The sequence below is a fragment of the Phasianus colchicus genome, chromosome 26, assembly GCF_987193195.1.
Source record: "Phasianus colchicus chromosome 26, bPhaCol1.hap1.1, whole genome shotgun sequence".
NCBI lineage: Eukaryota > Metazoa > Chordata > Aves > Galliformes > Phasianidae > Phasianus > Phasianus colchicus.
Window position 1 is genome coordinate 1,322,368 of NC_143461.1, and position 11,231 is coordinate 1,333,598.

At 52.2% G+C, this 11,231-nt stretch overlaps 3 protein-coding genes across 5 annotated transcripts; 1 reads left to right on the forward strand and 2 right to left on the reverse strand.

Moving 5' to 3' along the window:
- Positions 1-1,146: 1,146 nt before the first annotated feature.
- Positions 1,147-1,947, reverse strand: LOC149914922 (feather keratin Cos1-1/Cos1-3/Cos2-1-like). The gene is made up of 2 exons (XM_090125031.1): positions 1,849-1,947; positions 1,147-1,473 (listed from the first exon to the last, which is right to left on the reverse strand). The coding sequence occupies exons 1-2, from the start codon at positions 1,945-1,947 to the stop codon at positions 1,147-1,149; spliced, it is 426 nt and encodes a 141-aa protein (XP_089981157.1).
- A 3,411-nt stretch (positions 1,948-5,358) lies between these two features.
- On the forward strand, positions 5,359-6,167 carry LOC149914923 (feather keratin Cos1-1/Cos1-3/Cos2-1-like). 3 transcript variants are annotated; one of them, XM_090125001.1, is made up of 2 exons: positions 5,359-5,478; positions 5,853-6,167. In XM_090125001.1, the coding sequence occupies exons 1-2, from the start codon at positions 5,359-5,361 to the stop codon at positions 6,165-6,167; spliced, it is 435 nt and encodes a 144-aa protein (XP_089981127.1). The 3 variants fall into 3 exon arrangements, with proteins under 3 accessions (XP_089981127.1, XP_089981128.1, XP_089981129.1); XM_090125002.1 differs by having other exon boundaries at positions 5,359-5,463; positions 5,841-6,167; XM_090125003.1 differs by having other exon boundaries at positions 5,359-5,457; positions 5,841-6,167.
- Positions 6,168-10,004: 3,837 nt separating this feature from the next.
- Positions 10,005-10,805, reverse strand: LOC149914924 (feather keratin Cos1-1/Cos1-3/Cos2-1-like). Its single transcript, XM_090125040.1, has 2 exons — positions 10,707-10,805; positions 10,005-10,331 (listed from the first exon to the last, which is right to left on the reverse strand). Exons 1-2 carry the CDS (start codon positions 10,803-10,805, stop codon positions 10,005-10,007), a joined length of 426 nt encoding a protein of 141 aa, XP_089981166.1.
- Between the last annotated feature and the right edge of the window lie 426 nt (positions 10,806-11,231).

Here is an 11,231-nt window from a genome sequence, read left to right on the forward strand (position 1 = left end):
TCGGGCGCATGATGTATAAACCTCCATCCGCAGCCCTTCTTCCTTAAGTCGGATGCCAAGCACCGATGTCCTGGACACGGAAGGTTTCCTGTCAACTGCTCAAAGCACGTGGTCTCCCACAACACTCTTCCAGCAAGTGTTTCTTTCTTCCTTCTCCTTTTGGAGTCATCAGCTTCAAAGTTTTGTGGATTCTGGCATCCAGAACAATTTGACCATTATCAAGAGAAGAAAGTACACCCAAGAGTAAGTCTGCCAATCCGTGTCAGACGTCGGTTTCAGGTGTCAGTTAATTCTATCTGAGAAGCATCTGTCAATTATTGCTTCAATACAGGCAGCAGATGTGTTTTACGTGCGGTTCATCTGAGAGCTGAGGTGGGAAGTGGGACTAGGGCTCAAGCCCAGGCAAGACCTGTCAGTTAGCTGGCTGAATACTCCATTCAGCGACTGTCCAGGACTTCCAAGGAGCCTGGCCAGGCCACGTGGACAACAGGAGGCCTGTAAATGTACAGGGACACATGCAGCAGAGCTGGGACAAGGCTGCTCTAGATGTGGCCTTCACTGAAGGCTGAATGTCTACAGTTGCCTCCCCATCCCCCCCCAGCCCCTCCCCACCCCAGTAGCAGGGAAGTTACCTATTTGTGCTTCGTCATTTCAGAGCAAGAATTCTCTCATCTGACCATATTAGGCAGAAGAAGGACAAACCATACAGGGACACAATGAAGGTTGCAGCAAACGTTTAATGAGTCTAAGAGGGAAATGATGTCAGCCGAAGTGGAGATCCCAAGGGCAGGGAGCGGCGGAAGCAGACAAGAATCTGTTCCCCTTTTCCCACGGCAGAACTGCCTCGGGACACCCGCCTAAATGCCCATCAAGGGAGAGAAGCTGGCAGGTCCCTAGGACCTTCACAGAGAGTTTTGGGGAGAGCAACAGACAACAAAGAAAAGAGAGAAAAGCGAGTGGAAGGGAATATAGTTCGACATTGGCCACGTAGTTAGAGAGGCCAGGGGAGGCCCTCCTGTCTGACCTGACAGGGTAAGCCACAGATGCTCATCTACTCTGCAAACAGCAGCACAAAGTCTGTTCTTCCGTCCAGTACCACGTTGCGATTTCCAGGGGGACCTTGACTGGGAGCAGTGCCCAGCACCTTTAGCAGGGGGTGCACCTTCTGCCACAGTAGCGGCTGGAAATGCAGGAGAGGTCCAAGCCCCCCGAGGTGATGGGCACGCCCTGACAGCTGAGGATGCTGCCGACAGCAGCGGAGGTGGAGGATCCGACGGCGGTGTTCTGCGGGAAGGAGCTGAGGATGGGTCCGGGCAGGGTCACCACCACGGGAGAGGGCTCAATGACGATGGTGGAGTTCTGGCACTGCCTGACGCAGGGCTCGTTGCAGCTGCTGGCCAGAGGGGTCGGGCCGCAGGGCTGGCATGGCACACACGGGTCGCAGCAGGACATGTCTTTGGGTTGGCAGTGTACCTGTTGGGAGAGAGGACCGAGTGGAGAAAATGGAGAGTCAGGAGGAGTCTAGCATCCCACCAAGAGGGAACCATGCACATGCAGTGCTGGGAGTTGGAAGCTGTGCAGGGATGATCATCGACTTCCTGGTCTCTTCCTGCTAGGACCCAGAAAGAACCACCCGGTGCCTATCAAGCTACTTCTTAGACCCTAGCCCAGAAGCCCCGGAGTGCAGTCCCAGCTCCTGTCCAGGACCAAACTTCTGCCCACTTCCCTTTTCCATGACCAGCAGCTCCAAGCTTCGTCATGGTACAGAGCTGGTAGCAGATGAGAGGTCTACAGACCTCAGGCCTCCTGACGAAGAGAGAGAGAGACAGGAAGGAGGCTCACGCTCACCTGGCTCCCAGGAAGAAAGAGGCAAGAGAGGCGAATGTGAGAGTAAGGAACTGGGCTGTCTTTTATAATGGACCAAAGCTGACCCATATCCAGAGACATCACGCACAGTAGTGATTGTTTTCTGACAAGCGCCTCTTGAATGCCAAACATCGTAGCTAATGATGTGGACAGTGTGCTGGCTTCCTGTGCAGCACTGTTGTGTTTCTAGCTGTGTGTAATTTCCATTCGACGCTAAAGGCATCTTTTGAGAGTAATGAGGAGAGGCCCAAGCATTTCCACACAACAGACACCAGCGCGGGAAACAGAGTGAATTCATGTGCTGGAAGAGTCCAGCAAGTGGAAATGACGTCAGCCCGGGTCACTCCTTTGGTTTCTTAGGGGCCTTTCTTGCAGGAGGTGTAGCGGTGTGTGACCCGATCCCACTTGACACAAGTTTCTGGAAAATTCTGCCCTCCTCTTTTGTCTCCTCATATTTTGCCTTGCGGATCTCGGGATGGGGTAAAAAGATGTGTAGAGTCCTTTCCAGGTCTCAAAAGAAAGACCAAACAATAAATGGCGTATGAACAGGGGTTTTCAAAAAGAAAGAATGAGGAGACCTACAGAGACAGAGAGCAAATCTTAGGCCTATTCTCATTACAGGAATGCAGATTTTGTGCAGAGTAACAGGGAATTAACTGGATTTCCCCCAAGTAGCACCCTGGAGATCCTGTCCATACAGAGCTCCTTCTTCCTTTCCGTATTGTGGAGTCTTTTACGTTCTGGGTGAACAACTGGAGAAAATCTAACATGTCTTCCTTTCCACGATGGAAGTTCATTTCTGCCATTCTGTGCATAAATTCTCAGCGCTGGTGAGCACCGCGCACTCCATCTGATTCCCTTTCTAGCACCCCTCAGGGTAACAAATGGCCTCCCGTATCTTTTTCAAGTCTCCCAGTGGACTTCTCCCTCTCCGTACAGTCTCACTATGTACCAGAGAATGTGGTGCAGCTTCTGTACAAATGTCTGTGGGTGAAGATTTTTGCATAATTCCATGTCTGTGTGCGTGTGCTGGGCCACTGCAAAGGGACCACTCATGGCATTGGATTTCTGGAGCAGTGCCAGGTGACCTGCGTGGTATCTCGTCCTGTGCTCTGACTCATGTCAGGCACACTCAGGGGACCTGGGCCATTCTGTCCCATCCCGCCCAGTCCTGTCCCATCCTATCCTGCGCCATCTTGCTGCCCTCTGACCCTCTCCCTTTGCCTGGGACGTTGCAGGCAGGCAGCTGCTTTCTTCTCTGCTCAAGGAGTTTTGCAGCCACTCTCCGGCAAAGCGCACTCATGGCTGTAACCCAAAATGTGCTGCAGGTCGGGAAGAGCACAGACACGGGGTTTGCCGTGCAGTCACATTCTGGTCCACTTTCGTTCAGAAATCGAGCACAAAGGGCGGGAGACTAGCACGGACAAGCACGGCACTCATGGAGAAACTCCAGGGGAAAAAAGATTGTCTTTACAATGTGCATAATGAGCCCGGTCACTTGGGAGGGATATTCGACTGGTGTCTGAGTCTGTAAGGAGGCAACTTGGAAGGCTAAGGCCCAGATAGAATTAAATCTGGTGAGAGAGATCAAGGATAACATGAAAGTCTTCTTTAAGTATGACATGGGGACAAGGAAGACAAGAGATCCCCTGCTTAATGAGGTGAGTGCCCTGGCCTTGAGGATGCTATGCCCAAGTAGTTGGAAGGAAAGAAGCCCATTGGAAGTCGTGAGCATGGATTCACCAAAGGAGAAATCACGCTTGAGCAACCTCACAGGATTCCGTGATGTCATCACCCGCCGGGTGGATGAGGGGACAGCAGTGAATGATGTGCACCTTGACTCCAGCAAGGCATCTGACGCAGTATGCCACAACATCCTTGTAACAAAGCTTTGGAAGCGTAGGATAGGTGAGCAGACAGTGAGGTGGATTGAGAACTGATTGATTGGCAGAGATCTGAGGGTCACGACCAATGGGGCAGAATCTAGTTGCAGGTGCGCAGCTTGCGGTGTTCCCCAGAGGATGGTACTGGGTCCGGCCTCGTTGAATGCCTTCATCAGTGACCTAGAGGAAGACATCAAGCATACCCTCAGCACGTTTTCTGCCAGAATGAAGCTGGGATGAGTGGCTGACACACGGGACAGCTGTGTTGCCTTTCAGCAAGACTTGGAAGTGTTTGGAGAGCTGGGTGGAGAGGACCCTGATGAACTCCAACAGGAGCAAGAGAAGGGTCCTGCACCATGGGAAAGCATTACTGCCTACACCAGTACAGGCTGGGGGGTGAACTGTGAGGCTGGGGAAATGAACTCTGAGGAGATGGACTTGGCAGAGCGAGTGGCTAAGAGGCAGGCCATGAGTCCGATGCGTGCCCACGAAGGCCAATGATATCCTGATGCACATGGAAAAGAGCATGGCCAGCAGGTTGAGAGAGGTGATCCTTCCCCTCTTCTCTGCCCTGATGTAGCCACAATTGGAATAATGTGTCTAGATCTGGGCTCCTCAGTTCAGCGCAGACAAGGATCTTCTAGAGAGAGTTGAGAAGAGGAGCACCAAGATGATTAGGTGCTCGGAGCGTCTCCCTTCTGAAGAAAGGCTGAGAGACCTGAGACTCACCAGTCACGTCTCATCAGTGTTCTCAAATCTAATGTGCAGCTGTCTGGCAACGGTTTTCAGACTCTCTTCAGTGGCGTACTGCAATATAACAAGGGGCAACGAACAGAAACCGCAACATAGGAAATTCCTAGATGATAAGTTCCTCTGAAGATGATTTCTAGAGGTCCCTTCCAATCCCTGCAATTCTGTGATTCTGTGATCTTGCTGGCTTTTGCTGGGCTTCCGTATAAACTCCCCCAGCCCTGATGCCTTGGAGCAGGATGTACACAGTGAAACACGGGAATAATCCTCTTAGTCCCGTGTGATTCTGCTCTAAATCGGCGTTTCCCGCACCTGGGTGGGTATATGATTTACCCGTTGTCTGTACGGCTCCCGTCACTTTTTTTCTTATTAAAATAGCCCTGCTGTTGCAGCATTTGCTCTCGAGACTTTTTTTGAGGTCTGGAGAGGACTCTGCGCAACTTGGTGCTCCATTCCATGATCAGTGAGACAGAAGGGGAGGAGGCAAAACAGGGCAGCAGAATTTTCCAGAGAGAAGGGTCAAGCGGGAGAAGGTCACACTCGGGAGCTGGTACACCTCTTCCCAGTGGGCCCCTAAAGAAACCTTAAGGAATGACCTAGGCTGACACCATCTGCTTTTGCTGGACTCTTGTAGCACATGAAATGAGTCTGTTGCTCTCACTGGTGTTTGTTGTGCGGAAATGCCTGGGCTTCCCCTCATGCCTCCCAAAAGATGCCTTCAGTCAGGAAGTGGCATGGCATAAAGCCAGAAATGAAACTGAACTACACAGGAAGCCAGCAGACCACCCATATCATTATCTGGGATGATTTGCATTCTGGACAAGAAAAGCTTGTCAGAAAATAATCACCACTGTAAGCAATGCCTCTGGACATAGGTCATCTTAGGTCCAGTATAAAAGGGACCCCGGCTCCTTGCTCTCTCATCCACTATTCTTACCTCCTTCTCCTTGGGAACCAGGTGAGTGTGAAGCTCCTTCCTGTCCTTGCCGATCAACTAAGGGAGGTCTCAGCACAGTGAATGTCTGAGATGTTATCACCTCTGTTTCATGCCAAATCGTGGGACTGCTTGTCCTGGGGAAGAGAAGTGCAGATTTGTCCAGGACTCTGAGCCTGTGTGTAGGTAGCGTGCGGGCTCAAATTTAGGAACTATCTGGATAGGTACGGGAGGGTATTTCTGGCCAGCAGATAGCTGGATATCTGGAGCCCAAGAATCCTTTGACTTCCCCTTCACATCCTTCAGATGCCAATAGCGCATGTGCTTTGGTCTATTCGTGGCCTGTTGCACATCTGTTCCTCATATGTCCCTATGTTCTGCTTCCTTCCTGCTCTCGCTCCCAACAGGTGTTTCGCCAGTCCCGAGACATGTCCTGCTGCGACCCGTGTGTGCCATGCCAGCCCTGCGGCCCAACTCCTCTGGCCAGCAGCTGCAACGAGCCCTGCGTCAGGCAGTGCCAGCCCTCCACCATCGTCATTGAGCCCTCTCCCGTGGTGGTGACCCTGCCCGGACCCATCCTCAGCTCCTTCCCGCAGAACACCGCCGTCGGATCCTCCACCTCCGCTGCTGTCGGCAGCATCCTCAGCTGTCAGGGCGTGCCCATCACCTCGGGGGGCTTGGACCTCTCCTGCATTTCCAGCCGCTACTGTGGCAGAAGGTGCACCCCCTGCTAAAGGTGCTGGGCACTGCTCCCAGTCAAGGTCCCCCTGGAAATCGCAACGTGGTACTGGACAGAAGAACAGACTTTGTGCTGCTCTTTCTGCCCTGCAAGACACACAGGACGGGGCCAGCTGGACTTCACTGACCACATGGAGAAAATCTACCAGAATTCTCTTTTGCTCTCTCTTCCTATCTAGTATCTCAGTTGTCTTTTTGCCTCAGAGATCTCTGTCAGTACCCTCAAGACCAGCCTAAAGCCACCTGCAACCTCTCTTCTTTTCTTGGCCAATAAGTGTGGGCCTGGTGGCAACGCTGCTGCAGGACTGGGGAACATGTTCGTGTCTGTTCCTGCTGCTCCCCACCCTTGCTGTCTGCACTTGCAGTGACTTCGTTTCCCTCCTCTGACTCATTAAACACTTGCTGCATCCTCTTCTGTGTCCTTTGGTGTTTCTGTTTTTGCCATTTGCGCACAGATGTCCAAAGGAGAAAGCCATGGCTTTAGTGGGAATCATCCAGGGAGATTCCATCACTCTTCTAGGTATATGGGAGGCCAGCCAGCGCACACTGCTGCAATTTCATCTTTCAGGCACCCTCTTTTGGAGCAGAGGAAGTAATCCACGACTACTATTTAACCGATGGCTGTTAGTCCTTGCCTCGATGTGTCTCTGCTTAGACATATCCCTTAGAGCCTGGAGCACATCATGTGAGTGGGAGTCTTGACCAATGAGAGCCTGTCTCTGGCCTGGCCTTCTGTTGACCTCCTGGCTTGGCCAGGCTCCTTCTTGCTCCGCCGTAGTCACTGTGTGGAGCCTTCAGCCAGGCCGCTCTTGGGCCTGGGCCCGGCCCTGGCCTGGGTGCCAGCTCCTGCTCTCACCCTGGCACCAAAACCTTCTACGCATAACCCACGTGCTGCTTGCTTCAGGGCAATGTCCTGTAGGTGCTTCTGGGCTAGAGTCATCTGCATTTAAAACCGAGATCTGTTGTGATGCATCTACAGAATCACTTTGTCCCAGTTCACCCTTCTCTTGATTATGTCAAAATCCTCCTAGCGAATAAGTTAGATCATTGATGCCACCTCTCCTATTCCCTGTCTGCATCCTGTGTTAATTGAGGTATTCTGGGAGACTGTCCTTAGGGACACAGGAACTGAGCAGAGCAGGCAGTCCTTTAGGGACACCTTTCTGAGAGCAGAAGGGCTCTCCCTCCCACAGGGTAAGAAATGAGGCAGAGAAGGCAGGAAACCAGTATGGCTGAGCAAGGACTGGATGGTCAAACTGGGGGATAATGAGGAAAGGTATAGCCGGTGGAAGCTGAGATGGGTGGCCTAGGGAGACTACAGGCCTGCTGTCCAGATGCGCAGAGATGCAATCATGACTGCCAGGGCTCAGGTGGAACTGAACTTGTTGAAGGGTGTGGTAAATAAGAAGATGAGATTCTAGAGGTTCGCTGGTCAGAAGGCACAGCTGAAGTAGAATGTCCTCCCTCTGATAAATGAGAATGGTGAAAAGTCTTCAGCCGACATTGTTAAGGCTGCAAAGAACTCAGCAAGTTCTTCACCCCAGTCTTCATTGGTAATCAGGCATCCCAGGTCTCTCACATCCTTGAACCTGTAGGCAGGGGTTGGGGGAGCAAAATCCCTCCGACTGTAAGAGCAGAGCACATTGAAGGCCACCTGATGAGACTGAAAGTGCACCACACTCTAGGACTGCTCAAAGCAGCTTTTAGCTGCGACGTAGATAGTGCGATTGATCGTACCCTCAGCAAATTTGCCAATTGGACTAAGGTGAATGGGGCATGTGATGCGACAGAGGTAATTGATGGCATCCATAGGGACCAAGACAGGCATGAAAATCAGCCCGTTTGAAATTCATGTAGGTCATGTGCACGGTGTTGCACTTGGGTGATTGCAATCCCAGGTCTGAGAGAACACACTGAGAGTAGGCCTGTGGAGAAGGACTGCCCATGCTTGAAAATGACTTACTAGCAGGATGGGGGATTCCTGGATTCAGTTTTTTTTGCCTTATCAGTTACTCTACACTCTTCTGATTGCGTGGGATATTTCTGGTCACTTGGTCGCAGAAGAGAAGAATGAGCTGTAACTCCCAGGAGACTTCCTTTTTCCGCTTCTGTTTTCTGCTTGGTGGAGAGAAAGCAAAAACAGGCTGGGAGTCACAAAACACCCCCGTGGGATTTTCAACCTCCGCACCTGTTTAGAATCCCTCAGCCTGGTACCTCTGTGCTCTGGCCCTGATGCGATGGATCAGGACTGGTCATGGGCTCCCATCGCCACCTACCATTCAGAACATCCTGTTGCCCACAGGATGCTGGAAACACACCTCAGGATCCTTGGGGAGTCTTGGAAGAGAATCAGGTTCCCTAGGAGGGACAGATTGGTGCAGAGCTGCTGGAACTACCTTCCTTGTGAGCCCGTGAACTCCTGATCTCTCAAATCCTTCTCTTGGCCTTTGCTCCTTCTCCACAGGGAGTTGCTGGGTACTGGCCGGTGCGCACGTATGTTCATCTCTTCCACTCGTATGGAGAAGGACAGAATGCAGCCTTACTGCAAAGTGTTCTGTCATGACTTGCCCTGCATCTTTTGCTCAAAGCCCCACGTCTCACTCCCGGAGAGGTTCAGGGGCCCTGACATCTGTACAGGAAAGCCTGAGATGGTGTTCAGGAGGCAGATTCCGGCATTACTCATATTTCTCGGGCGCATAATGTATAAACCTCCATCCGCAGCCCTTCTTCCTTAAGTCGGATGCCAAGCACCGATGTCCTGGACACGGAAGGTTTCCTGTCAACTGCTCAAAGCACGTGGTCTCCCACAACACTCTTCCAGCAAGTGTTTCTTTCTTCCTTCTCCTTTTGGAGTCATCAGCTTCAAAGTTTTGTGGATTCTGGCATCCAGAACAATTTGACCATTATCAAGAGAAGAAAGTACACCCAAGAGTAAGTCTGCCAATCCGTGTCAGACATCGGTTTCAGGTATCAGTTAATTCTATCTGAGAAGCATCTGTCAATTATTGCTTCAATACAGGCAGCAGATGTGTTTTACGTGCGGTTCATCTCAGAGCTGAGGTGGGAAGTGGGACTAGGGCTCAAGCCCAGGCAAGACCTGTCAGTTAGCTGGCTGAATACTCCATTCAGCGACTGTCCAGGACTTCCAAGGAGCCTGGCCAGGCCACGTGGACAACAGGAGGCCTGTAAATGTACAGGGACACATGCAGCAGAGCTGGGACAAGGCTACTCTAGATGTGGCCTTCACTGAAGGCTGAATGTCTACAGTTGCCTCCCCACCCCCCCCACCCCCTCCCCACCCCAGTAGCAGGGAAGTTACCTATTTGTGCTTTGTCATTTCAGAGCAAGAATTCTCTCATCTGACCATATTAGGCAGAAGAAGGACAAACCATACAGGGACACAATGAAGGTTGCAGCAAACGTTTAATGAGTCTAAGAGGGAAATGATGTCAGCCGAAGTGGAGATCCCAAGGGCAGGGAGCGGCGGAAGCAGACAAGAATCTGTTCCCCTTTTCCCACGGCAGAACTGCCTCGGGACACCCGCCTAAATGCCCATCAAGGGAGAGAAGCTGGCAGGTCCCTAGGACCTTCACAGAGAGTTTTGGGGAGAGCAACAGACAACAAAGAAAAGAGAGAAAAGCGAGTGGAAGGGAATATAGTTCGACATTGGCCACGTAGTTAGAGAGGCCAGGGGAGGCCCTCCTGTCTGACCTGACAGGGTAAGCCACAGATGCTCATCTACTCTGCAAACAGCAGCACAAAGTCTGTTCTTCCGTCCAGTACCACGTTGCGATTTCCAGGGGGACCTTGACTGGGAGCAGTGCCCAGCACCTTTAGCAGGGGGTGCACCTTCTGCCACAGTAGCGGCTGGAAATGCAGGAGAGGTCCAAGCCCCCCGAGGTGATGGGCACGCCCTGACAGCTGAGGATGCTGCCGACAGCAGCGGAGGTGGAGGATCCGACGGCGGTGTTCTGCGGGAAGGAGCTGAGGATGGGTCCGGGCAGGGTCACCACCACGGGAGAGGGCTCAATGACGATGGTGGAGTTCTGGCACTGCCTGACGCAGGGCTCGTTGCAGCTGCTGGCCAGAGGGGTCGGGCCGCAGGGCTGGCATGGCACACACGGGTCGCAGCAGGACATGTCTTTGGGTTGGCAGTGTACCTGTTGGGAGAGAGGACCGAGTGGAGAAAATGGAGAGTCAGGAGGAGTCTAGCATCCCACCAAGAGGGAACCATGCACATGCAGTGCTGGGAGTTGGAAGCTGTGCAGGGATGATCATCGACTTCCTGGTCTCTTCCTGCTAGGACCCAGAAAGAACCACCCGGTGCCTATCAAGCTACTTCTTAGACCCTAGCCCAGAAGCCCCGGAGTGCAGTCTCAGCTCCTGTCCAGGACCAAACTTCTGCCCACTTCCCTTTTCCATGACCAGCAGCTCCAAGCTTCGTCATGGTACAGAGCTGGTAGCAGATGAGAGGTCTACAGACCTCAGGCCTCCTGACGAAGAGAGAGAGAGACAGGAAGGAGGCTCACGCTCACCTGGCTCCCAGGAAGAAAGAGGCAAGAGAGGCGAATGTGAGAGTAAGGAACTGGGCTGTCTTTTATAATGGACCAAAGCTGACCCATATCCAGAGACATCACGCACAGTAGTGATTATTTTCTGACAAGCGCCTCTTGAATGCCAAACATCGTAGCTAATGATGTGGACAGTGTGCTGGCTTCCTGTGCAGCACTGTTGTGTTTCTAGCTGTGTGTAATTTCCATTCGACGCTAAAGGCATCTTTTGAGAGTAATGAGGAGAGGCCCAAGCATTTCCACACAACAGACACCAGCGCGGGAAACAGAGTGAATTCATGTGCTGGAAGAGTCCAGCAAGTGGAAATGACGTCAGCCCGGGTCACTCCTTTGGTTTCTTAGGGGCCTTTCTTGCAGGAGGTGTAGCGGTGTGTGACCCGATCCCACTTGACACAAGTTTCTGGAAAATTCTGCCCTCCTCTTTTGTCTCCTCATATTTTGCCTTGCGGATCTCGGGATGGGGTAAAAAGATGTGTAGAGTCCTTTCCA